Here is a 27,741-nt window from a genome sequence, read left to right on the forward strand (position 1 = left end):
TTCCGGAGTTTATTCTGGAGCAGCTGGGATGATGCTCCCAGCTGCTGGGATCTCACACTTGCCGGGCAGGGAGGTCAGGGAGAGGGGAGGGGGAGGGGTCCCGGAGAGGAGCCAGAGCTGGGGGCTGCCAGCCAGGCCGGCGGGGCTGAGAGCTCTAGGCTGTGCCGTAGAAGCGCCGATAGGCCTCCTGGAAGCCAATGTGGTCAGCCAGCTCGTCACAGGCGGGGTTGAGCTCACACACCTCCCTCCTGGGCTCCAGCGGATCTGGGTAGGGGGCTGGGGCTCTGAGAGCCCAACACACTGGCGTCAGCCTCCATGCAAAATGCCCGCCCCTCCTCCCACCGCACTTGGGGCTCCAGAGTCCTCCCACAGCGGCCGCTCCTCCCAGCCCATCCTGGAGATGCAGGGCCCTGGCCCAGCACCTCCTTTTCTCTCACCCCAGCCCATGATCCAGGTAGCGCCTGAGTCTCTTCACCACCTCGCTGCCCTCCTGCTTGGACACAAAGGCTGTGGAGCAGAGGGTCAGGGGTCAGGTGATTCCAAGTTTGGGTGGACAAGGTGGGGAGTAGGCTGGCCTTCCTGAGAGCCAGATGGGAGGGGGCAGGAGGGGAGAATGGGACTGAGGGGACCAGGGTGAGACAGGGGTGCTGGGAGTGGGCAGCACCATTGAGTGATACAGGGCACAGCTTCCCATCAGGCCCTGCCTCATACCTGCACCTTTGCCAGACTCCTCATCTCTGGGCTTTGCATCTGCAAGAAAAAGGAGCCCAGTTCACCCCTGCTCATCCCTAGGGCTCTCCCTCTCCTCCCCTCTCCTCTCCTCTCCCTCCACAAGGACAGCAGTGGGGGCAAATGGACTGAGCCCACAGAAAGGTGGTTAGACTGCCAATAGGGACTGCCGGTGGAAGGGGTGAGGAGAGGTGAGGCCATGGTGCTTTCCCCTCGCAGCTCCCGCGGGCTGGGGCAGGGGTAGGGGCACTCACCTGACCAGCCAGCGAGGCAGAGTGTGGCCAGGGCCAGTAGGGCGAGGAACATGAGGGGTCTCATGGTGTGTCTGTCAGCGGCTGTGCTAGGGCTGCTGCTCAGGACTCAGCTGGTCTGCCCCTCCCAGCCTCCAGCACTGTTTTATACTCTCTGGGCTGTGCCCCAGAGGCAAGGGTGCGGGCGGGTCTTGGGGGAATCTACCAGGGCTATTTGGGGGTCAACTGCCTAGGCCAAACCCCAAAGGATGTTGTGGTTGGAGCTGCGGCTGCCTGGGCAGGCCTCTGGGAGTGATGGAGGAAGGTGGGCTTCAGTCCAAGACTGCCAGCCTCCAGACAAGGTCCCCAGCCCCTCCTCAAGGGGGTTGCCCCAGGTCTCCCAGCCCCTACTCACTCTCCCTCGGAGCCCCAGCCTCAGTTTGAGCACCAGCGGGGCAGACGGGGAGGGGTAGGAGGGGGAGCCTAGAGAGGAAGGGGGGCCCAGAGGTCCAAAATAGATTTGCACAGAGCTGGGCTACAGCCTCCCACAGGCTGATTTCCACTGTCAGCCCTGTGGGCAGGAGCCAAACTCAGTGAGGGAGGGCCAATGCCCTCATTCACCCCGAGGGCCTCTGCCCCAGAGAGACCTCAACAGCAGGCCTGGCATGGGGGCGGCTCGACTCTGCTCAGGCCCTGAGCCTTGGGACGGGGGAAGGGGTTGGGGCAGCATAGGGCCAAGAGCCAAAAGCCAACACAGGTGTGGCCAGGTGTGAGGTAAGGACAGCCCTTCTGTCTGCGACTGGCCAGGTGGGCACTGAGGTGGGAACCCCCTTCCCCATGCCCCTCGCACCTCTGAGCTCCTGACCGCCCCACCCCGATCCTTTTCCTGCCCTCACAGCCTCCCCACTGCCAACAACCCTGGGGACCTGTCCTCCGAGGGGCAGAACATCCAGCCTGAAAAGCGCCACCCCAGACCTGAAAGCCACTTCTGCCTCAGCTCAGCCTGGAGAAGAGGGAGGGTGTCCTCCCCCACCACCCACTCACCAGGTGGAGACCTGCCAGACGAAGCACTGCTGCCTCCACCCCACGGCCGGTGGCTGGATGTTTAGGCGTGTCCAGGAGGAGAGAGGAGCCACTAGGCTCAACTTGGGGGGGTGGGGTTGATGATCAGGGACCACCCTGCCATCTTCCCGAGTGTCCCCGCTGCTCCTAGACAGACCCAACCAGGCCTCTCTCTACAGAGTTAGGGTGAAGCCCTCGCCAGGGAAGAAAGTTCTGCCCCCACCCACACCCACTCCTTTCACCCTCCAGTCTGGAGGAAACACCCACCCTGCCTTTGGCTAAGTCACTCCTGATGCCCTGTGGCCCTGGCTGGGGAAGAGGGGGTTGTGAGAAGCCAGAGGACAAAGCCCCAGCCATTTGGAGGGCCCACTTGCTCCATGTTCGAGCACTCACCAGGCGCAAACAAACACCTAGGGAGGCCCACCATAGAGCCTCTCAGAATCAACCCAAGGCAAAGAGAAGGGCAGGCGCATGGACAGTGACACCCCCCCCCCCGGCAGCTTGTCCTGGCCTCAGGGAACCCAAGGCTCCTGGTTTCTGTGACAAGGGGCTTCACTGCCCTTCCATACAGATGGTCAGATACACCCCCCACCAATCCTCCCCAGCCTGGAGGCTCTCAGAGCCCTGCAACTGGGGCCTCGATTGGAGCCAGGACTCTGGAGTCCAGGGTGGGATCTTGGCCTAGGAGAGTCCTGGGAGAGGCCCAGGCAGAGGGAGCATCCTCACAGATTACAGTGTAGTGAAGGAAGTTTATTTGCGGATGTGGGGAGAACATGGCAGGGGCCCTTGGGCTGGCCAGCAAGGGGGCAATCAGTGGAAACTGAATACAGATTCCCCAAGCCAGGTCCTAGGGAGGGCTCAGGAATAGGCAATATGTATGATGGGGGTAGGGTGGGGGGTTGGCCTGAACCTAAAGGAGAGGCAGCATGGTGCCTAATTCCCAGGGCGGAAGCTGGCCAAGAATCCTAAAGTTAGAAGAAAACAGGGAGGAATCTGAAGGTAGTGTGTGTGTTTGACCCCAAAGGAGCCCCAGAGGCACAACGGCAGTGGAGACAGCTGAGGCCTCCTTCTCCGGCAAATTTCATCACTGCTTAGGGACTGTTCTCGGAGGCAGCTCACTCAGGCTCAGCATCCTGGACCACAGGCCCTTGACCTTGACTGCCCTCTGCTCCTAGGCCGGGCCCTCTCCTCCTCACTCAGGCTCCCTCAGCACGGCCACCAGCTCCTTCTGTTCTCTGTGTAGAGCCTGACACCAATGAGAGAGAACAGACAGACTGGGAGATGAGAAAATCCAAATGCTTTCCCTCCACTGTCCTTGACTCCAGGCCTGGGTTTCCCCCAGGATGATAAGGAAGGGGTCTGAAACTCATATCACAGGCCCAGCAGGGCATATTAGGAAATCCGCCCCACTCAGCAGTTGTTTATGGCAGGCTGGGTGCCATGGCCACCTAGGCTGGGCCTCCCCAGAGAAGAGCCGATTTTCAAAAAGGGCCCCTTAAGTGTCCCCCGATCCTCTGACCTCACTGGAGATTTCTAGCAGAGAAACTTTCTTAAATTAAGTGGACTTGCAGCTGGGCTACAGACATGGGAATTGTAGTGAAAAAGGGCTCTTTGAGCCCACACAGGGCTCAGCACTCAACACTCAATCCAGCTGACCCACTTCAAACAATGGTTAGCATCTGTAGCTGTAATGGGAGAGGTGTGGCTATAAGAGCAGAGGGCTTCCTTCTTCCTCTTAAAATAGAAGCACTGAATGTCAGAGCTGGCAGGGCGTTGGGGATCACTACTTGGCCAATTTGGAAGCCAAAGCCTAGACAGGGGAGTGACCCTTGGCCTCATGGTGATGAAGCGCCAATGGCAGAGCAGCCGGAGGACTCAGCAAGGCAGCCCCGAGAGTACCCGAGACACAACTCTCAACTGTGGAACCTGTCCCAGGAGACGGCACGAGGCTGAGGCCTCGGTTATACCACCTGGGTGTCTGCTGTGTAGAGCCTGGGCCACTGCACTACACTACACTACACTACACACCCCCAGGGCCAGTGTGTTACAGGAGGAGGCTGAGGGGGTGAAGATAAGAGGAAGCAGAGCAAGGCACCAGCCTTTCTCCTGCTGCCGCCTCCCTGAGGCTTGGGGCCTTGCTGAGGCTGGGGCAGGGCCTTCAGATTGCCCCTGACTGGTCTTGGGAAGAAGACCAGGGGACCTGAGAGCCATGGATCTGGGGACTTATCCCCCTTGGGAATAGGAGGGTCTGCCCCAGGAAGGGAGCTGTCGAGTGGCCACAGGTAAACATAAGTTGGACATCTAAATGATGAGCAGAACCCAATAATGGGCCACCATTCAAGCCCCACTAGAAACCCTCTTTTGGAACTACATTTTGAGCCGGCGAGAAAGTCCATCTCATCACTCTGTAGCCACACGTGCTATCTGCGTCACCCAGCCTGATTACTCTCTTCCCCCTTATTCAACAACTTGGCCCCAAGTGACTGTGGGCCACTTTCAGAAACTGAGTTCACCCTCAAAGGACACGTATTTGTTGCATGGAGGATATATCTTAGGTATGTTGACGGCTCTAGAAGTCATTCTCTGTACACATTTTAAAAGTACTGGGCAGTGATCACATGGAGTAGAACCACCATGGCTACAGAGGATTAACCCTGATCCTGACATGGAGGAGCCATCCCTGGGCAAGTCAGTTGCCCTCCCTGGGCCCGTTTTCTCCTCGGCTGCAGCAGGGGAGCACGTGCCTGAGGGCAGGGCCGGGACACTCACCTGCCAGGCCTGCTGCCGGGCCTGGCCCTGCAGCTGCAGCTCCTCCACCTGCCTGCGCCCGGCCAGGACGGCATCTGCCAGCTGCCTGTTCTCGGCCTCCTGTTTCTGCACACGGCGCTGCAGGGCGTCCCGCTGCTGCAGAAAGTAGGGCACCACAGCACTGCACAGGTCCTTCTCTGGGATCCCACTAGGGCGCCTGCAGGGCCGCAGGGGGCGCAGGGGTGGGGACAGAGAGTCGTCGTGTGGGGTAAGGCTTCTCCTTCCAAACCCAGCCAGTGGCATTCCCACCTTCAGCCTCCAGCTGGCTGGCTCTCCAGGACTCTCCTGTAGTCCCTCTCACTCCCAAGATCCAACCGCATGGCTCCTGCTCCTGAGGGGACGCTAACCCCTTGTCCCTTAGCTTCAGCTCCCAGGAACCCATCTCTCCTCTTCTCACCAACCCACACCTTAGCCCTCCTCCTCATCCACAGACACTCCCTCCAGCTGTAAACCTCCAGGGCTGGAGATGATTTCCTCAGTCCTTGTGACCATGTGCCTTGCTGGTGCATCCACACCATGGGACTGTGAGCTGGAGAGATGGGGAAGGTGGCGGCCTGAGAGCAGGCCCAGACCCCAAGAGGCCCTGGCTGGCTAATGTGAGAAGATAAAGGAAAGACAGGTCTGAGGAGGCAAGAGTTTAGGGGGTGCTGAGTGCCCAGAGTGAGGAGATAGGCCAGTTCTGATGGGCAGTGGGGTAGAAGCCACTGTAGGTTCTTTAAAAATTCTTTCTCAGTTATAAAAGTTAATTCTCTTAAGTTATGAATGTCACAAAGCATTAGCAAATTGAAAAGCACAAAAAAGGTTTTTACTCCTCCTGACCTAGGATTCTACTCAGGCAGGGAATGGAGGCAGGAGGCAGGAGCTCAGGCCACTTGCCATCTCGGTGGCCTCAACTCTCCACTCCTGTCCCCAGGGCCTCCTTCTCCATCCTGCCCAGAACAACCTGGCAGCAGGGCTGCCCACTGGAATGACAGCCCCGGGAGAGAAGGTCTTTCGTGTCTTAGTCACTGCTGAATCTCTGGCATCTACAACAGTATTAGGCGTATAGTAAGTGCTTCTAAGTGTTTGTTGAATGAACAAATGAATAAAAACCAGATGCCTGGGCCAGACTAATCGACATAAGACTCCAAACCTCACTATTATGCCTCATCCCACTCCCTCTACCCTCTCTCTTGCAGGCCAGATGGGTCCTGAAATGAGCTCCCTGGGAAGATTTCTCTCATCCCAGTCACCTCAACCCCCTGGACTACATGCGCTTGCCCCCAGCTCTCCTGCCCCAGAGGGGCTATGCATTTGTCTCTCTGTTCTGGGTCACTGTTTGGTGTTGGTCCTCTCCACCTGTCCGTGCCGGGGGGCAGGCATCACCCTTCTCACCAAGCCGGCTCCTCGCAGTCCTTGCTTCCTTCCACAATCGCATCCAGCGCATTCAGGACAGCTTCCAGGTTTCCCTCCGCTTTGATTTCAGAGATTTCCTCCTGAAGAGAAAAGAGGAAAGAGCTATAGTAATACCAGACAACTCCAGACGCTGAACTACTAACGGCACTTAGTAAAATTTTAGCTAATTTAAGTTCTGTCTCTATACAAACATTCCAACTTTTCTACATGTGACTTTTATAATTAAGAAAATAAAGTATAAAATAGAATACATTTAAAAAGAGCCTGCAGCAAGCCTCTCCTCCTGCACATCATCTCTGAAGGCTGCATCCCTGCTGTTGTCCCCACAGCTGAGCACCCTTTGCGGACAGCACACATACATTCTGATGCCTAACGAAGCCCATTCTGGAGTGTGACAGCATGGAAGTTAAACTCCCAAGAGGGATCACTTAAAGACAGGAATGGAATCCTGTCCTTTTCTGTATCCCCTCTGGTATGCAGTTCCAATGAATTCAACAATTTGCTAAATGCCTCCTCTGTGCCAGGCTCTGCACCAGGTGCTGGAGAAACACAGAGGAGTGGACCCAGGCGTGCCCTCGCTGAGCTCACAAGGTCAGGTGGGACAACAACTATAAACTCAATTACAACACAGGGCAATGAGACAAGAGGCATTCAAGACACCCCTGTCATTTGGAGGGAACGGATGATGGCCACTGCAGCCTGGGGGCACAGAGGACAGTTTCGGGGACTGAGGGTAGAGAGGGGCTGACGGCAGGGTCCCTGCCTTCAGGGGGCTGACGATCTGGAGGCAGGACCCGAGCCAATAGTACCTGCTGGGCTTCTTGCCACTCACCTGGATAGATGTCTGCAACTGAGTTACAAACTTGTCATAGATGCGCCGTGTCATCTCAGGCTGCAACTGGTAGAAGCACTTGTAACAGTCAGTGAATCTCTGGTAGCTGGGGGTAAGGAGAGAAGGCAAAGGTTGGGGGGTTCAGAGTCATAGGCTCTTCTTGCCTGGGCAGCCCTGCCCCTCATCACAGGACTCTGAGCCTTGTCTCCTTCATGGTGCTGGTTAAAGGCAGTAGATGCAGTGTCTCATCTGCAGCTCCAGTCTCTGAGGATGGCTCAGCCCCACCAGTCTCCCCACTTCCTCTCAGCAGAGCCCCAGTTGAGTTCACCCTCTGAAGGGTGGGTCACAATTGGGCCAGCCGTGGTTCTTCAACTTGACCTTACCAAGCACCAAATCACCAGGAGAGCTTGTTAAAACTCAGATCGCTGGGCCCCACCTCCTCAGTTTTGAACAAGCTCCAAGGTGCTGCTGGTGCTGCTGGTCTGGGCACTCCACTTTGAGAATCTCTGGTCATCCTAGTCCCCTTGCAGGGCTGCGTTAAGACAGGACATGTGGTCTCTGGGAGAGGTTTCCTTACTCCTAAAAAGAGCCACACCGGAAGGAACTGATGTCTGTAGGGCATGACTATATCCAGGTGATGCCTCTAGCTCCCGGCAACCATGGAGGGCCTGGTCTGAGAGCAAAGTTTCTACCCTAAGGAGGCAGAGCAGAAAGAGGGAAAGAAGCCGGGTCTCTGAGAACATCGTCGAGCTGCTGAAAACACCCACCTGGAGCAACCCTACCTTGGGGCTTCTTGTTAGTGAGCTAATGGATTTCTCTTATTGTTCACACCATTTAAAATCAGGTCTCTGTCACTTGGCAGCAGATACACCCCTTGTAGCTGGAAAGGTCAAAGGGTACCCAGTACACTGCCAACAGCTTGTTCTTCTTGGAAAAAGAAACTCAAATAAGGTAAATGGCTGTCTCCTCTCCCTCCTCGTTTTTGTGCGTGTCTCTCAGCCTGCTCTCTCAGGCCCTTCCCTTCCACAAGTGTTCACTGAGCACCTGCTATGTGCTGGGTGCTCCGGGTCAGTGAGACTGGCACGGCCCTCCTAGAGCTTCCAGTAGAGGAAGAGATGGCAGCAAACATAGAAACTCACATGTGAATGTGGAGGAGATTACTTGTGGAGAGTGCCTGGAAGGAAAAGAACCAGGGTCATGGGGCTGAGAGGGTGTACCATGGGCATCACCTCTAAGTGGGGAGGTGGTCGGTGAAGCCCTCTCTGATGAAGCAATGTTCAAGGGACCTGCAAAAAGTGTCTGAGGAGGAGTCCTGGAACACAAAAAACCCACCCTGACGCTTCGCTATGGGCCCAGATACCCCTCAGCCATGTGAGCCAGGCTGCTGGGCTCTGGACAAACAGGGGGTTAGGTACCTGGAACCCCATGCATAGCCCCCACCACACCCAGGGAGTCACTACTGGGTCCTCCCTTTCTCATGGCTCTTTGGGCCTCCTGGCCTAATTCCTACCCCCAAAACAATGTCTTCTGAAACAGGTGCAGTGTGAGAGCAGTGGTGTGCCAAGGCCAGCTCACTGTGGCTTGTAAGAGATAACCGTTCAATTTCCAGGAAATCTGTGAGCCAGTTGTTAAACACAGCCATTACTGAAAATTAAATTATACAAAGTTACAATCAATTATATTAAAAACAAAGGTACCGGGACGTCCCTGGTGGGGCAGCGGTTAAGAATCCGCCTGCCAATGCAGGGGACACGGGTTCGAGCCCTGGTCCAGGAAGGTCCCACATGCCGCGGAGCAACTAAGCCCGCGAGCCACAACTACTGAGCCCACGTGCCACAACTACTGAAGCCCGCACACCTAGAGCCTGTGCTCCGCAACAAGAGAAGCCACCGCAATGAGAAGCCCACACACCGCAACGAAGAGTAGCCCCCGCTAGCCACAACTAGAGAAAGCCCACACACAGCAACGAAGACCCAACGCAGCCAAAAATAAATAAATTAAATAAATAAATTTATTAAAAAAAAAAGATACTAACTGCTCAAAACATATGACTTCCTAATCATTCTACACATTTTACTCTGCTCTGGAAGCTGTTTCCATCTATGGTCTCGATCTGTGGAAACAGGTGTGCTGCTGCCCATCTCTTCTCTACTGTGTGTAGTGATGCTACGCTGGTAAGCTTAGGAGTATTTACACCTCAGAAACTGGCAAACACTGCAAGCCAGGGCTTTATTTCAGGAGAGCTGGCTGTATGCACCTACCAGCACACCTCTGGGTAAGGGTGACAGTCTCTCATCCTTCTGAGGGTACACATTAGACATCAGTACCCCTTGGAGGCTAAACCTAGGTACCAAAAGGACAATACAAAGATGACAGGCATCATTTCAACCTGCAGCAGAGCCCCAGACATCTTGTTGTTTTGCCACTGACCCCACGAGCCACGCAGCCATGTGGCTACATGGAGGAATGTGGAGGGATACATGACACCTGACAAAGCACAGCTGGAATTGAAACCGGGTAATTGTGGCTTGAAATGGGTTTGGCTCAAACACGGGAGATCCTGTTCCTCCTCCCAGCCCACTCGCCAGGCACATCTGAGCTGGGTGCATCTCCACCCAGTTCAGGCGGCTGGCAGCAGACAGGGCCCAGGGCAGGGGTGAGGATAATTCTGCCCACCAGTGCTGCCGTCAACCCTTCTGAGACTTCAGTGAAAGTGAAGGACCCAGAAACATGTACACTGTTACAAACACGCAAGATGGGAAACATATGCTCCAAGGACATGGAGGGAGAACGGCCAGGTTGGAGGCCAGGAGGAAAGTGATTTCTTTTCTTTTCTTTTTTTATTGGAATATAATTGCTTTACAATGTTGTGTTAGTTTCTGCTGTACAGTGAAGTGAATCAGCTATATGTATACATATATCCCATCCCTCTTGGACCTCCCTCCCCCCCATCCCACCCATCTAGGTCATCACAGAGCACTGAGTTGAGCTCCCTGTGCTATACAGCAGGTTCCCACTAGCTGTCTATTTTACACATGGTAGAGTATTTATGTCAAACCTAATCTCCCAATTCATCCTACCCTCCCTGTCCCCCACTGTGTCCACAGGTCCGTTCTGTACGTCTGCGTTTCTATTCCTGCCCTGCAAATATATTCATCTGTACCATTTTTCTAGATTCCACATATATGCATTAATATATGGTATTAGTTTTTCTTTCTGACTTACTTCACTCTATATGACAGACTCTACGTCCATACACATCTCTACAAATGACCGAATTTCATTTCTTTTTATATAATATTCCACTGTATATATTTATATGTATATATTTATTTGTATATATATTTATATATATATTCCACTGTATATATTTTATGTAATATTCCACTGTATATATTTACCACATCTTCTTTATCCATTCATCTATCGATGGACATTTAGGTTTCTTTTCTTTTCTTCTAGTTTCGTTGAGACATAATTGACATACAGCACCCTGTAAGTTTAAGGTATATAGCATAATGATTTGACTTAGATATATTGGTAAATGATTACCACAATAAGTGTGGTTAATATCCATCATCTCAAATAGAAACAAAAAAGAAGAAACAAAAGAAAAAAAAGGATTTTTCTTGTTATGAGAACTCGTAGGATCTACTTTTTTTTTTTTTTGCGGTACGCGGGCCTCTCACTGTTGTGGCCTCTCCCGTTGCGGAGCACAGGCTCCGGACGCGCAAGCTCAGCGGCCATGGCTCACGGGCCCAGCGGCTCCACGGCATGTGGGATCCTCCCGGACCGGGGCATGAACCCATGTCCCCTGCATTGGCAGGCGGACTCTCAACCACTGCGCCACCAGGGAAGACCGGATCTACTTTCTTAACAGCTTTCACATATACCATACAGCAGTGTTAACTGTAGTCATCAAGTTGTACGTTACATCCCTAGTACTTATTTATCTTATAACTGGAAGTTTGTATCTTTTGATCAACTTCATGCAATTCCCTCTCCCCCCAGCCCCCAGGGATTCCTTTCTTGGGAGACAATGCAGACCTGGGAATGCTGTGAATGCCCTTGTGAATTTCCTGAAAACATACATTCACAGAGAAACAGGAAAAGTGATGCATTTTAGAAAACATTCATTGCCACCCCCTCCAAATGTCAACTTTTATCTTCTCATGTAAACTCTAATGTCTTTGTGGATAGGGACGCCATCTGCAATGGTGCTGGGATTTCCAGGGTACCCAGAACAGTGTTAGATACATAGCACACTCAAGACATGCTGTAGACCAGGCGACTGGGGCTGAGCTGAGACCTGGGCTGCCTGGCCTCAGGCTTGGTCCATTCCCAGCCACCTCCCCTACCCTGGACTCCAGGGTACCAGGGCCTGGGCTACTTGGACAGAGCAGTCCTCTTCACAGAGCATCCCCAATGGTCCCTCTGCCAAGCCCCCCTTTGCCCTCTGCTGGAACGGTCTCCTGGCCTCGGCCTTCCAAGGGTACACAAGGGGCCATCCAGCTTTGTGCTGGGTAAGTGTACGGCTCTAAAGACTGCCTGTCCTTTTGCCTACGTTCAAATCCTACCTCTACCCCTCATCAGCTGAGTGATCCTGGACAACTTCTTTACCTTTATAAGCATCAGTTTCCTCCTTTGTCAAATGGAGATAATAACTATCCATAAGTCACAAAATTACTGTGAGGATGAAATGAGGTTACATATATAAATACTTAGTACAGTGCAGAGCACACCCGGAAATGCTCCATGTTAGCTACAATTATTATTACTATTCTCAAAGGAACAGTCCTCACCACCCCCTGAGAAGTGTAGAACACAGTCAGTAACTTGGCTTCCCAGGGTTGAGAAGTCTGCAGAAGCAGGGGCTTAGTAAAAGCATTTTGGTTGCAACTGCATATGCAGGAAGAACCCATTGGCCCCCACTACAAAGAAAAGGCTACACTGTGGTCCCACAAAAAGGACCACATTTGTCATCAATGAAAGTAACTTTTTTTTTTTACATCTTTATTGGAGTATAATTGCTTTACAATGGTGTGTTAGTTTCTGCTTTATAACAAAGTGAATCAGTTATACATATACATATGTTCCCATATCTCTTCCCTCTTGCGTCTCCCTCCCGAAAGTAACTTTTAAAAGCTGCATTTACTGCTTCAAAACAGAGATGACTACATTAACTGATTTTAACCTATTTTTTTCTCTTAAATACTTCTTGTGCAATATCTGAGATACCGTCACTTTTTTTGTTTGTTTGTTTGTTTGTTTGTTTTTGCGGTACGCGGGCCTCTCACTGTTGTGGCCTCTCCCGTTGCGGAGTACAGGCTCCGGACGCGCAGGCTCAGAGGCCATGGCTCACGGGCCTAGCCACACCGCAGCATGTGGGATCTTTCCAGACCGGGGCACGAACCCGTGTCCCCTGCATCAGCAGGCGGACTCTCAACCACTGCGCCACCAGTGAAGCCCCATCACTGTTTTTGAACTCACTGATAAAGCATGTCTTTTACTGCACTAAAAACTCATTGTAAACTGAATTATCACACAAGTTTAACTTAAAGTACTTAAGGCCAGAATCAAACTCTGGTGGCTAGTCAATCTGTCAGTTTATATACGCAGATAAATTGTGTAAGAATGGAAAGACAGAGGCACAGACAAGTAAACACATGTACTAGTGCAAAGGAAGCCCTGGCTTCTCCATGGTAACCGGCTTGCTGCCCGACTGAACGCATGTTCCACAGACTGTCCGCCAGAGGGCGGGTGAGAACTGGCGTTTCCGACCAGTAAAGGAGTGGAGGCCAAAGACAGACCAAGACGGATAGAAGCTGGGGATAGAAGCTGGGGATAGAAGCTGGGGAGCGCAGTGACAGAAATTCATGCTCTCCACCCTCCAACCACCACCTGTACAGCTGCCCTGTTTCATTAAGAAATGTTTTTCGGACTTCCCTGGTGGAGCAGGGGTTAAGAATCTGCCTGCTAATGCAGGTGACATGTGTTTGAGCCCTGGTCAGGGAAGATCCCATATGCTGCGCCACAACTACTGAGCCTGCGCTCTAGAGCCTGCGAGCCACAACTATTGAAGCTTGCGCACCCTAGAGCCCGTGTTCTGCAACAAGAGAAGCCACTGCAATGAGAAGCCCACGCACCGCAAAGAAGAGTAGCCCTCACTTGCCGCAACTAGAGAGAGCCCATGCACAGCAACAAAGATCCAACACAGCCAAAAATAAATAAATAAATTTATTTATTTATTTAAAAAATGAAAGCAGAGAAAAGAGAAGGGAAGGGAGGGGAGGGGAGGGGAGGGAAGGGGTTTCTCTGTTTGGTCTTTCCCCCTCCCCCCTTTCTCAGCCCCAGGACTGAGAAAGCAAGAGGGGAAAAGAAAGCAGAAGTGTTCCTTGATGAAAATAAGAGATCAGTCAGCCACATGTAAATCAATTAAGTTAGAACATTCCCTCACACCATACACAAAAATAAACTCAAAATGTCTTAAAGACTTAAAATATAGAACCTGACACCGTAAAACTCCTAGAAGAAAACACAGGCAAAACATTCTCTGACATAAATTGTACCAATGTTTTCTTAGGCCAGCCTCCCAAGGCAATAGAAATCAAAGCAAAAATAAACGAATGGGACCTAATCAAACTTACAAGCTTTTGCACAGCAAAGGAAACCATAAACCAAATGAAAAGACAACCTACGAACTGGGAGAAAATATTTGCAAGTGATGCAACCAACAAGGGCTTCCTGGAGGAAGCAACGTCTGAGACCTATGAGAGTAGCAGGAGTCGGTCAGAGGACAGAAGGCCCTGGCAGCGCAGCTGAAGAGTGCACAGACATGCCTGTGTATAAAGATGTAATAACAAGAAATGTGTACTGAGCACTGACTAGAACCAGGCACTGTTCTAAGCACTCTACGTGAAGTAACTCATTTAGTCCTCACGATAACTCTATGAAGTAGGGTCTATTATCACCATGCCCATTTTTCAGATGAGAATGCTGAGGCAGAGAGAAGCTTATCGAAGGTCACAGAGTTGGGACATGTGGAACCATCTGCTCTGGATCAGGTGCCTTGACCTCCAAGACACACAGTCTGCAGGCTGGTAGGCCAGACACATAGAGTCTAGACCATATCATGATGGGAAGAGCTAGAAAAGGGTTTTAAGCAGGGGTGGGACAAGATCATATTTGTATGTTAGAAGCTCCCTCCGGCTGCTGTGTGAGGGCAGACTCAGGAGGCACAGCTGAGGTGATTGCCGACTTGAGCAAGGCAGACACAGTGGGGATAGAGTGAGGTAGATGGCCTGGAAACACACAAAGAAGAGAGAATCAGCATGATGGGGCTGAAGCCGCACACCACAGTCTGGTGAGTCATACCACACTTCAGAAACTAATCACTGCCAGTAGCACGCATCATCTGCACATTCAAAGATGGTGAGACATTTCTGAAACACTTATTTAATCGGAACATTTTATATATCAAACCACTCTTTCCTGTGAAAAACTGTTTCCTATGAACACCAACAGTCTCTGCCACTAGTTTAAAACTCTACCAGTTCATGTACAAGTGCAATCAGCTCTCCTTCCTTGGTCACTGTCAGACGTAGGCTTTAAGTCAGTTTACACGAATCACACTCTGCAGCACATCTCAGGCTGCAAGACTGGACCAGGAAGGCACTGGACCAGTCTGGCATCTAAGAACTTAGGAACTGTCAATCACCTCTCACTCCCTTCAGCCCCCCCAGCACTGACAACACATGTGGCACAGCTGCCAGGTGCCACGGGTACCCCAAACAGTGCAAACTTCAACCGGGGCCCCACCAACACCAACTCTAATCAACTGCCTCTCTTGGCGGGTCCTGATTTATAACAAAACATAGCAAGCCTCATCTGCTTGCTTTAAGAGAATAGCTGTTTCTCAGAAGGTCCAGGAGGCTGTAAGGACAGAAAAGAATCCTTCATTTTCAGAGGACAAGGGAGAGGTCGCAAATGGTAAGTTCCAACATGGCCACGTTTCTATGTTCTGAAGCCTGAGAAAGGACAGATTCAGGCGTCTTTGCGTCAGCTGGTCCAATGAAATGAAGACACCCTAACTGAAGATAGGGTTGTGGGTCTGTGAGATCTGATAGCCCAGCGAGGCCAATAATCTTCCAGTCACTGTGGAGTGCATCATATAATTTGCCCCCCTAGTTAAGCTAACATGAATGTGAAAAATATGCTGAGCTGTAGGGAAAACCAACCTGCGGTTTAAAATATCCGTTTGGATAAATGACATGTGAATAAACTAGCTTTTACTATGTAAAGATTCCTGTCCTCGCTATAAATACTTGGTCTTTGGGACTGAGGACTTCTAATGACTTGGGAGAGGGTCAAGCATTTGGATACATTTTAAAAGTCTGTATTCATACGACATTTTACTGAGCCCTTTCTATGTGGAAACCAGCCATAAGTTCCTACTTAACAAAATGAGGGGAAGGCTGTTCTAGCGAGAAGCAGTAAGTGGAAAGAGCAGGTGGCAAGGGTGGGGGGACAGTGCAGCACTCAATGCAGAAGAGCTTATGTGCGTGTACGTTTGCACCTGCACGCAAGTGTGCATATGCTGCATACCCATGGCCCTGACCATGGCTAGAGAGACAGGAGGGGCCAAGGAGTTAATGGCCTTTTACACTAAGCTAAGGAGCTGACATTTGATTCTGGAAGCAACCCTGAGCCAATTAAGCAGGAGAAAGACACGCTCAAATCTGAGCTGTAGACTGGAGGGGGCAGGACTGAAGCTGGAGGGCCATTTTGGAAGCTGGTGCAACAATCGTATGAGAGATAGTGAGGGGCTGAACTAAAACATTTGCAAAGGATGGAGAGGACACTGAGGAGACAGGCTGGAACCAACAGGGCTTGGTGGTTGACTGTAAGTAAGGGGTCAATGAGGACTCCCAAATCTCTGGCCTAGAGAATGAGTAGATGGTGGTATCTTCAACCAAGTTTGGGACCACAGAGGGAGGAGAAATCCTGTTTTGCTGAACTTAATGGTTCTGAGGGACACCAAGTGGAGATTTCTAGTAGTAGACTGTTAGAGATAGAGGTCTGAAGCTCAGGAGGAAGATGTGGCTTGGGAACCCTCATTTATTCCAAAACTATTTATTGAATATCTACTATGTGCCAGGCACCATAATAAGCAATGAGTAGAGAGTGGTGAACAAGACAGATAAGATCCTGTCCTCAAAGACCTTACGTTTTATGTGGGGAAGATAGACCACAAACAAACAGGCAGACAGTAGAACTATATACTGTGATAAGTGCTATGAAGGAATAAAATACGGTGCCATGATAAAGAATAACCAGGGGAGAAAGGTGGCTTTAGAGAAGGTCAGGGAAGAGATGGAGGAAAACCATTGCTGGCAGAGCAAACAACAAGTGCAAAGTGCCCTGAGGTGAGAAAGCTCTTGACATTCTAGGAAATGAGGTTAGTATAACCAAGTATAGTTAGAGAGGGGAACAAGAAGTAGGCAGGGGCTAGAACATGTGGGGCCTTGGAAGCCACGGTAAGGAGCAATGAACAGTCACAAAGGACTTTCAGCAGCAGCAAGATATCAAATGGGATGTGATCATGAACATGTGTAGGTGAAGTAAGGAAAGGGCAATACTCACACATTTAAGGGACAAGTGGAGAAAGAAGAGCCCAAGAAGGAGCAACTAACTAGTGAGGTAAAGGGACAGAGAATGGTGTTGCAAGCCAAGAGAGAAATATCAAGGACAGAGAAGTGGTTAACAGTCAAATGCTGCAAGGAAAGCAAGTAGGTTAAAGATGAAAAAATATCCAAAATATTTAGCAACAAAGAGTTATTAGTGACCTTGAAAGGAAGGTTTTAGGGGAATGGTGGCAAATTGCCCTAAGCTGAGGAAAAAACTGGAGATGGAGAACTAGAACCTGGGAATGCAAAGACCCAAAGCCACAACCTGGGAGGTAAAGGGAAGGAAATTGATGCGGAGGTCGCTAGGAGGATGCAGGATTGGGCATCTCTCAGCCAAATTTGTAAATGTATAAACTCCTGCCTGGTGGTCTCAATTCTCTCTATGAACCAGGTGTTGGGGTCATTTTCACTGAGAGGGTACAGGGAGCAGAGCAGAGGAAGGGCCTGAGGGACATGATGAAGATTTTAAATAGCTACTGTGGAGAAGGGCAAGAGAACTGGTTGGAGACACGAGGATCATAGGCTCACTGAGGGTCCACGTGAATTCCAAGAACATGACTTTGTGGAGGCACCGTTTTCCACCATGGGTGAGACTCTACAGTGCTGCGCGGAGGCTGAGTGTAGGGGCAGAGGAGTACAGACAGGATACTGAAGTTCGGTTTGACAGTCGGTGGGCTGGAAGGATGAGGGAGCAAAAGAGCTGTGAAACAGAAGTGTGGCTGCCTTGCATCTCCAACTGAACCTATCCAAACAGATGTCTTGATTTCCAACCCCAGACCCATTTCTCTCCCGCAGCTCTCAGCAGGGAGTGTTTCTTGCCCATCTCAGTAGATGGTAAAACCCTCCACTAAACCACTATCATGAAGAGTCAGCATCCTCTTGGAGTTCCCCTTTCCCTCATCTTCCCCTCCAAACCACTCTTTTTTTTTTAACCTTTTTTAAAAAAATGTATTTATTTATATTTATTTTTGGCTGTGTTGGGTCTTCGCTTCGCATGGGCTTTCTCTAGGTGCAGTGATTGGGGGCTACTCTTCCTTGCGGTGCGCAGGCTTCTCATTGCAGTGGCTTCTCTTGTTGCGGAGCATGGGCTCCAGGGCGCGTGGGCTCAATAGTTGTGGCTAGTGATCTCTAGAGCACAGGCTCAGCAGTTGTGGCACACAGGCTTAGTTGCTCCGTGGCATGTGGGATCTTCCCAGACCAGGGATCAAACCCGTGTCCCCTCGATTGGCAGGCGGATTCTTAACCAATGCACCACCAGGGAAGTCCCCGTAGTATTTTATTAGATAGTTATTATATTTACATAACCACATTCTTCAAATATTGGACATTTTTGGTGGTTTTCAACTATTTTCCACTGAACATGGAGCTACGATGAATATTTTTTGTATGTAAACTTTTTTGAAATAATTATAGATTTGTACGAAGCTGCAAAGAAATGTATCCTCCCCGATGTTATTAACATCTTACACAACTATAAAACAATATCAAAACCAAGAAGCTGACATTGGTGCAATCCAAAGATCTCATTCAGATTTCAACAGTTACACATACATTTGTTTGTGTGTGTACATCTTTTTTTAATTTATTTTTGGCTGCATTGGGTCTTCGTTGCTGCGCCCAGGCTTTCTCTAGTTGCGGCGAGCAGGAGCTACTCTCCATTGCGGTGCACGGGCTTCTCATCGCGGTGGCTTCTCTTGTTGTGGAGCACAGGCTCTAGGCACACGGGCTTCAGTAGTTGTGGCTCACGGGCTCTAGAGCGCAGGTTCAGTAGTTGTGGCAACGGGCTTAGCTGCTCTGCAGCATGTGAGATCTTCCCGGACCAGGGACCGAACCTGTGTCCCCTGCATTGGCAGGTGGATTCTTATCCACTGCACCAACAGGGAAGCCCCTGTGTATCTTTATCACATGTGTAACCACCACCTCAGTCAAGATACTAGATGCTTTTTAAATATATTTGTCGGACTTCCCTGGTGGTCCAGCAGTTAAGAATCCACCTGCCAATGCAGGGGACACAGGTTTGATCCTTGGTCCAGGAAGATCCCACACGCTGTGGAGCAACTAGGCCCATGCACAACTACTGAGCCTCTGCTCTAGAGCCTGTGAGCCACAAATACTGAGCCTGCATGCCACAACTACTGAAGCCTGCGTGCCCTAGAGCCTGTGCTCCACAACGAGAAGCCACCCCAACGAGAAGCCCGTGCACCACAATGAAGAGTACCCCTGCTCGCCACAATTAGAGAAAGCCCGCAAGCAACAACGAAGACCCAACACAGCCAAAAATAAATAAGTAAATAAATAAATTTAAATAAATAAATTTGTCATGATGTGGGCTGGGGTCTCAAAAAAATCAGAGTCTAGAAGCCTAGAAAGACCTTAAAAGAATCCTATCAACAATCGATCATCTGCACAGCAGTCAGAGTACCTTTTAAAGATCAGTCACTGTATTCAGAGCATTTCAAATAAATAGATTTTTAAGCCAGTGGAGAGCCATCTCCCACACACGGAAAAAAAAAAAAGATCAGTCACGACTTAAAAAATATCAATGGCTTTCCATTTCTCTTAGAATAATAAACTCCCTTGCACCTAGTAAAAATAATAACCTCTCTATATAATGCAACAAAGATAGATTATGGGGAAAAATAGATATAAACAACTGTGATGGAAGATTTTAAAAAGAAATGAATGGCTCAATCAAGAAGATTTTTAAAATGAGCATATAAAAAAAAAAATATATATATATATATATATATATATATATTTTTTTTTTTGGCCACACCTCGTGGCATGTGGGATCTTAGTTCCCGGACCAGGGATCAAACCCATGCCCCCTGCAGTGGAAGCATGGAGTCCTAACCACTGGACTGCCAGGGAATTCCTAAAATGTTTTAATAATAAAATTTTAAAGCTCAAACTAATAAATAAGTATAGAATTTTATACCCAAGAAACAGAAACTGCACTCTTTTCAAGTGTACACGGAACACTGACAAAAACTGCCCATAGACTTAGCCATATAGAGCCAGTGTCAAAAATTCCCAAAAAATCAGCATCCCACAAACTGTTATTTCACCATAATGCTATAAAATTAGAAATTGCAACAAAAGGAAAACTTTTTAAAAATTACATGTCTGGAAACCAAATGACATACTACTAAATAATCATTGGGTTAAAGAGGAAATGGTAAGGAAAATTACAAAGTACATAAAATTAAATGACAATGCCCATATGTAAAAATATGAAATTGGACCTCTTTCTCATATCATACAAAAACTAGCTCAAAATGGATCACAGACCTAAATGTAAGAGCTAAAACTATATAGAAGAAAATATAGGTGTAAATCTTTGTGATCTTGCATTACACAATGTTTTCTTAAATATGACACTAAAAGCTCAAGCAACCCAAGAAAAAACTCTTCTCAATTTTAACCTAAATAAATAAAATTAATAAGTAATCTAAATTGGACTTCTCAAAATTAGAATTCTTACAAGCTAACAATAAAACAACAAATAACCTAATTAGAAAATGAGCAATGAGGAACTTCCCTGGTGGCACGGTGGTTAAGACTCCACACTCCCAATGCAGGGGCCCTGGGTTCGATCCCTGGTCAGGGAACTAGATCCCACATGCCTGCCACAACTAAGCAGCCCATGTGCCACAACTAAGAAGCCAGTGAGCCACAACTAAGGAGACTGCCTGCTGCAACTAAGGAGCCTGCCTGCTGCAAGAGCTGGCACAACTAAATAAAAATAAATAAATAAATAAATAATTTTTTTAAAATGAGCAATGAATTTGAATAGACATTTCTCCAAAGACGATACACAAATGGTCAATAAGCACATGCAATATGCTCAGCATCATTAATCATTAGGAAAAGGCAAATCCAAGATGCTATGTGATACCAATTTACACCCACTAGGATGACTATTGGCTGTAATTAAAAAGATAGACCTAACAAGTATTGGTGAGGATGTGGAGAAATCAGAACCCTCAGAAACTGCTGGTGTAAATGTAAATTGGTACACTTGCTTTGGACAATAGTTTGGCAATTCCTGAAAAAGTTAAACATAGAATTACTATACACTCCAGCATTTTCACTTCTATGTATATCCCCAAGAGAACTGAAAACACCTGTTCACAGATGTTCATAACAGCATTACTCATAATAGACAAAAAAAATTAAAAACAACTCTAAATGTCTATCAACTGATGAATGGATAAATGAAATATGGTATATCCGTACAATGGAATTGTTACTCAGTCATAAAAAGGAGTGAAGGATTCATATATACTATAACACGGATGAACCCTGAAATCATTAAGCTAAGTGTAAGAAGCCAGACACATAAGACCACATGTTATATGGTTCCATTTATATAAAATGTCCAGAGAAAGCAAATCCAGGGCTTCCCTGGTGGCACAGTGGTTCAGAGTCCGCCTGCCGATGCAGGGGACATGGGTTCGTGCCCCGGTCCGGGAAGATCCCACATGCCGCGGAGCGGCTGTGCCCGTGAGCCATGGCCGCTGAGCCTGCGCTTCCGGAGCCTGTGCTCGGCAGCGGGAGAGGCCACAACAATGAGAGGCCTGTACCAGGAGCTGGGAGACTGGGATGAGAAATGGGAAGTGACTGCTAATGAATACTGTACAACGTTTCTGGAGTGAAAAGAATGTTCTGGAATTAGATAATGGTGACGGTTCCACAACTTTTTGAATATACTAATTTCACTCATTAAAAGGTGAATTTTATGTTTTATGAATTAAATCTCAATTTAAAAACATAAATGACTATGAAAATATTAGATATAAGAATTTGTAGAAACCAGCAAAAGCAGTAATTATATGAAAATTTATGGTTTTAAACACATTGTTCAGAAAACAAAAACGATTGAAAAAGAAGAGTTAAATGTTCAACTCAAGAATTTTGGAGCTGTTCCCTGGTGTCCTAGTGGTTAGGATTCCAGGCTTTCACTGCCGTGGCCTGGGTTCAATCCCTGGTTTGAGAACTGAGATCCTGTAACCTGCATGGCGCCGCCAAGAAAAAAAGAAAGAAAGAAAGAAAGAAAGAATTTGTGAAGAGACTAATAAAATAAATCTAAATAAATTTAAAAAAATAAGGATAGATACAAAGACAAAGAGACCAATAGTAACCTCAAAACACAGAAATTAAAGAAAAAAAAAGGCTGATTCTTTAAAAAGATTAATAAGATAGAACTCTGGCTACATAAAGTCCAAAATAAACAGCATATAATGGAAAAAAGGGAAATAATGAAAATTAAATTAATAATTTCAAACAGTTCAAACAGTTACAAGTTAATATAACAGGTGAAAGAGACAAATTTCTGGGGGGGAACCTGTAAAATGGCAAATCTGTCGCAAGAAGAAATAACATCTAAACAGACTTGTAGCCGTTAAAGAACAGAAACACCAAAAATCTGCAACAAACACTATGGGGACACTTTGAGGACAAAACAAAGGTGCCTACTGCATCATTGCTCTTTAACATAATACTGGCAGTCCTCGACAACCCCAGAAAGTTATAGGCGTAAATGAGCTCTTCCAAACTTTTGAGGACTAGATAATCCTGATTTTATATAAATCGTTCCTGAAGAGGGATATATGTGGCTAATATATCTTTGGTTCTATAAGCTGATAAGGACAGTGAAAGAAAAGAAACCATAGGCCCATTTCACTTATGGCATACAAACACTGATCTAACTAAATCCAACTGTATTTTTTAAATGCATCATAATTAAGTAGATTTATTCCAAGAATGCAAAGATAGTTTAACTTCCATAAAATCTACCAATGTAGATCATCAACGTTAATGAACTGAAGAAAAATTATATGATCTTCTTAACTGGGGAAGAAAACATTTGATAGGTTCAACACCAAATCATGATCTTTTTAATAATTCTCAGAAAACTAGAATGAGACAGGGACTTCCTTAATTTGCCAAAAATACATACCAAAAATTGCAGCTGAATGTTTTGAGGATCCAGAAAAATTCATTCTAAAGTTTACAAGGAAAAAAATCAAGGTTCTCAAATAGCTGGGTCAATTTTAAAGTGAAGAGAGAAGAGGGACTTGCTGTACCAGATTTACGGTTTCCTACAAAGGTTTGGTATTAAGAACCCATATGCACTGGCACAAAGACAGGTGAATAGATCTGGGGCAGAAGAGAGACCCAGGGACACAATAGGCAGAGGGACTTGCCATACGATAAAAGGGGCTCCCTAAAGCAATGGGGACGAACGAACTGTTTAGCTGACAATGATTGGGAAAACAAAAAAATGAGACCACTTTACACCTGAATCCAGACAGATCACAGATTTAGAGCAGAGAGTAAAATGATAAAATAGCCAATAGAAGAAAACACTGGAGATTATCTTTGTGACCTGGGCATTGGTATAGCCTCTGTAAACAAGACCTCAAAAGCACAAGCCATAAAATGAAAAACATGAATTACATGAAAATTAAGGGTTTTAAAATACAAATTGATTAGGCAATACTTAGCAATTTATTATGACTGTTTGAAGGATGCGAAGTTAGTGCAAAGGCTGAGAAGAGTCATGAGTATCCATACTGCTTGGGAGAAGGTCCCTTGGGATGACTACATTTCTCTTTCTGCTTCATCTTCCTGGGGTAAAGTGTAAGCAACTAAAATCTGTGTAATTTTTTATTTAATTAAGGATTTCTGTTACTCAAAGGACATCATAGACAAAGTTAACATCTAATAGAGACAGCTATTTCCTCTTCAGTCTGAAACAGACAAAGGATTGATATCTAGACTATACAGGGAACTCCAGCAAATCATCAAGATAAAAAACCCAATTTAAAAAAAAAAAAGGTCCAAAAAAAAAAAACACTACAGAAAATAAGTAGGCCGTTCACAGAAAAGGAAGCCAAATGACTAATGAGGTATATAAGGAACTGCCCACACCTATGAGGAATTAGAAATGTGCAAATTAAAATAATAATGAAATACCCCTTTCACACCTTCAGAATAGCAAATATTAGAATGGTAGATACCCAGTGATGGTGAGGACACAGGAGAAAGGAACAGCTTTTCTGGAAAGCAATCTGACAAAACATAGGTAAATATAAACCCTTGGATCCCGTGATTCCAATCCATTATATACCTCAGAGAAATTCTAGCACTAGTCTGTGAGGGGATGTACCCTGACATAATTTGTGGAGGAGGGAGCTGGAAGCAACCAGGTGCCATGATAGGGAACGGGTAAGTGCTGGATGCATATCATGAAATGACAAGCAGCACTGAGAGCTCTGAACCATATGCATTTATAGTATATGGTTAGATATTTAAAAAAAAAATCTATTAAGTGAAAAAAGACATATGCAGCACAACTATCATTCATATAAATTTAAAACATACACAGGGTACTTCCCTGGTGGCGCAGTGGTTAAGAATCCGCCTGCCAATGCAGGGGACATGGGTTGGAGCCCTGGTCTGGGAAGATCCCACATGCCGCGGAGCAACTAAGCCGTGCGCCAGAACTACTGAGCCTGCACTCTAGAGCCCATGGGCCACAACTACTGAAGCCTGCACAGCTAGAGTCCGTGGTCTGCAACAATGAGAAGCCCACGCACCACAAGGAAGAGTAGCCCCCTGTTCACCTCAACTACAGAAAGCCCTCATGCAGCAACGAAGACCCAACGCAGCCAAAAATAAATAAACAAATTAAAAAAAATACACAGACAAAACAACACACTTTACAAGGATGCAGACTTATTCAAATGTCACCTCCCTGCACTCACACTAACCCAGACCACTTCCCCATTGCTCTCTGTTCCTTCACGCTGATTTATTTTTCTTTGTGGCACAAGAAAGTCTATTCCACAAGAGCAGGGACCTTCCTATCTTGATCACTGCTGTATCTCCAGCTCCTAAAACAGAGCCTGAGACACTGGAGATGTCCAAAAAACATTTGTACATGAATACATGAATAAATGGAGGACATATAGCCAACAGAAAGCAGGGCCTGTGGGGAGGAGAGAGGAGGGTAAGAATGAGTAAGGGAAAGCCAATCAATCAATCAATGGAGAAATCTTGCCTGGACATAAAATGATGGTGTGTCATGAATGGGCCATAAAAATGATTACAAATTATTTTATCAAATTTATTACTATGGAAACTAGGCCCTGCTTGATAAGGCTGTCACCTGCCTGTGCGGCCTCCTCTGATTTCCTCTCACTCTGCCAGCTCCTAGAACGCCCTGACCATTTCAGGACCTTTGCACAAGCTGTCCTTCCCTCCTATAAGCTTTTTCTCTAGTTCTTTGAAAAGCTGGTGCCCTCCTATTCTTTTTTCATATCAATGTCACTTCCTCAGAGTGGAATCCCCTAACTATCCTATCTAGTGTTTTCCTTTCCCTCAAGTTGCTCGTTCATTACCTTACCAAACTCTATGATTATTTTGTTTACTTCATGTCTCTACCCACTGAATATAAGACGGGCCTTGTCTGCTTTATCATATCCCCAGCACCTGACACAGCGCCTGGTACAGAATAGTCATTCAAATATTTGCTGAGTGAATCAGTGAGTGAAGAGATGTATCATAAGGTTTTTGTAGGAAAGGTAAAGTCCTAAAACCAGGAGGGAAGGAAATAGGGAGCAGATGAGAGTCTTGATGATGTTAAAGAACAGGGGTAGTGGGGACATAGAGGGTGGATGGAAAACAGGCTGTGGTCAGACCCCTTAAAGTTCTGATAACAGTGTTTCAGCATTAATGTTCTGGGGTATGGGACCATGGACAAAACTCTTCCTTTAAAGTGTCCAATACTGTTGTGACAGGCTGGGACCTGGGACGCTTTCCTGCAGTGCTTGCACCTAGGCAAATGTCTCCTCAAACAACAATACAAAGTAACTATAAGGGACTAAAAACAACTACATACATGCACAGTTGGTGCAAATTCTGATCAAGATACAAAAAGACCAAAAAGCCAACTGTCACTTTCGAGGTGTCAGGAGCAAAAGCAGGGTACTGCCCATGATCCCTGCACACAGCACCACTGAGGGGGTGGGCAGACCACCTAAGCTACCTTTCCAGCGGACCAATGGATCCACCCCTACCCTCACCCCATTTAAGGGACCAGCTCACTCCCCCTCAGAAAAATGAGCAAGGACACCTGTAACTTGTTTTCACTCCCTCATGCAGCAGCATGAGTCTCAATAAAGCCTTGCCTGAATTTCTCCTCTGGCCTCTTATCAATTTCTATTTTTTAAAAAAAATATTTTTTCTTTTATTCATTTTTTTGGGGGGAGGTTAATTTATTTTATTTATTTTTGGCCGTGTTGGGTCTTTGTTGCTGCACATGGGCTTTCTCTAGTTGCAGAGAGCGGGGTCCTCCCCTCGCTGCAGCGGGCAGGCCTCTCACTGCGGTGGCCTCTCCCACCTCGGAGCACGGGCTCCAGGCATGCGGGCCTCAGCAGTTGTGGCTTGAGAATGCTCAGCAGCTGTGGCACACGGGCCCAGTTGCTCCGCAGCATGTGGGATCCTCCCGGACCAGGGCTCGAACCCACGTCCCCTGCATTGGCAGGCAGATTCTCAACCACTGCGCCACCAGGGAAGCCCATATCAATTTCTATTGATTAAAGTATCCAACAATTCAGGTCAACAGCATTGTCAGAATATTGTGCATATAAAGTAGAAATCAAGAGAGGAAGTGTTTCTTTCTATGGCAATACATTTAGTCCTCACAACCACCCAGTGAAGGTTATTACTATTTCCATAACAACAGCTAGAAGTCTAATGCTTTCTACGTAGCCGGCACTGTTCTAAGAGCCTTCCGAGTTTTTACTCATTTAAACCTCAGAAAGACCGACCCTATGAGAAAAGTACTATTGTTCCCATTTTATTTATGAGGAACGCAGGCACAGAGCAGTTAAGTCTCGCTCACTTTAAGTTGGGCCATGACTTGAACCCTAAATCTAACTCCAAAGCCAGTGTGTTTCCTCTCAACCACCTATAATCAAAACTAGGCTTACTGGGGACTTCACTGATGGTGCAGTGGTTAAGAAACTGTAAGGGTTCAAGCCCTGGTCCAGGAAGATCCCACATGCCACGGAGCAACTAAGACCTGCGCCACTACTTCTGGGCCTGCGCTCTAGAGCCCGCAAGCCACAACTACTGAGTCTACATGCCGCAACTACTGAAGCCCGTGCGCCTGAAGCCCCTGCTCCGCAACAAGAGGAGTCACCACAATGAGAAGCCTGCGCACCACAATGAAGAGCAGCCCGGACTCGTGGCAACTAGAGAAAGCACGCAGGCAGCAACTAAGACCCAACGCAGCCCAAAATAAATAAAATAAATAAATTTATAAGTGCATCCATTATTTACAAAAAAAACAAAACAAAAACTAGGTTTACTGGAAGGAGTAGCTACTTTTCCTAAATGTGCTCCACATTACCTAATTATGTATTAGTAAACATCACGTGATTTCCGGCGGCTTAGGAATTGAGGGTAGAATATGACTGCCGATAAATAACCCAGACCCCCCCCCCAGACCCACGTGACTGGGCTGGCTTCCCTGGGGCCGTCCTGGTCTCGCGGGGTTTAGACTCTGGCGGGACAAACCCTCTTTTTGCCTCTCGCCCGCCTCAACCTACTGCGAGATTGGCACTCAGCCTCACTTCCTCCACCTTACCTCCCAGCAGCGACCAACTTCTGGATGAAAGTGTCCACCATGGTGTCAAAAAGCTTCACCCTCGAGATGGTAGTGCCGGGTCGCGCAGATTCCTGAGCTAATTCCTCAGGCCCTTTTTCCTCACAGCCGCTGCCTAAGTTGACGCCGCTCGCTTCGGCCATGTTGAAATAAAACCGCCAAAGCTAACTGGCCCGGCCGCTCCGCCCACCGAAGCCCCCGATTGGCCACTCCCGGCACTGCGCGCCTCCGATTGGAAGCAGCGAATGTCTATCACCGAGCAAACACCGGGGAAACTGCCGAGGCGGAGGGTTACACACGTATTAATACAAGAACGATACA

The 27,741-nt window shown here is 47.7% G+C and overlaps 2 protein-coding genes across 4 annotated transcripts; both read right to left on the reverse strand.

The window, feature by feature from the left end:
- Positions 1-1,121, reverse strand: BGLAP (bone gamma-carboxyglutamate protein). Its single transcript, XM_030842279.2, is given in 5 exon segments — positions 1-165; positions 167-284; positions 438-507; positions 712-750; positions 984-1,121. Coding segments are annotated over 5 exon segments (447 nt in total). The 5' UTR covers positions 1,048-1,121; the 3' UTR covers positions 1-9.
- PMF1 (polyamine modulated factor 1) lies at positions 452-27,581 on the reverse strand. 3 transcript variants are annotated; one of them, XM_030842276.3, is made up of 7 exons: positions 27,403-27,581; positions 7,057-7,162; positions 6,204-6,304; positions 4,791-4,986; positions 3,141-3,267; positions 712-750; positions 452-507 (listed from the first exon to the last, which is right to left on the reverse strand). In XM_030842276.3, exons 1-5 carry the CDS (start codon positions 27,561-27,563, stop codon positions 3,214-3,216), a joined length of 618 nt encoding a protein of 205 aa, XP_030698136.1. In that variant the 5' UTR covers positions 27,564-27,581; the 3' UTR covers positions 452-507; positions 712-750; positions 3,141-3,213. The 3 variants fall into 3 exon arrangements, with proteins under 3 accessions (XP_030698136.1, XP_030698137.1, XP_030698138.2); XM_030842277.2 differs by lacking the exons at positions 452-507; positions 712-750; positions 7,057-7,162 and adding exons at positions 10,137-10,141; positions 12,750-12,838; positions 19,574-19,591 and having other exon boundaries at positions 3,142-3,267; XM_030842278.3 differs by lacking the exons at positions 452-507; positions 712-750 and having other exon boundaries at positions 3,142-3,267; positions 4,791-4,925.
- Positions 27,582-27,741: the final 160 nt, after the last annotated feature.

This window comes from Globicephala melas, chromosome 1 (genome assembly GCF_963455315.2).
Source record: "Globicephala melas chromosome 1, mGloMel1.2, whole genome shotgun sequence".
In the NCBI taxonomy this organism is placed as follows: Eukaryota; Metazoa; Chordata; class Mammalia; order Artiodactyla; family Delphinidae; genus Globicephala; species Globicephala melas.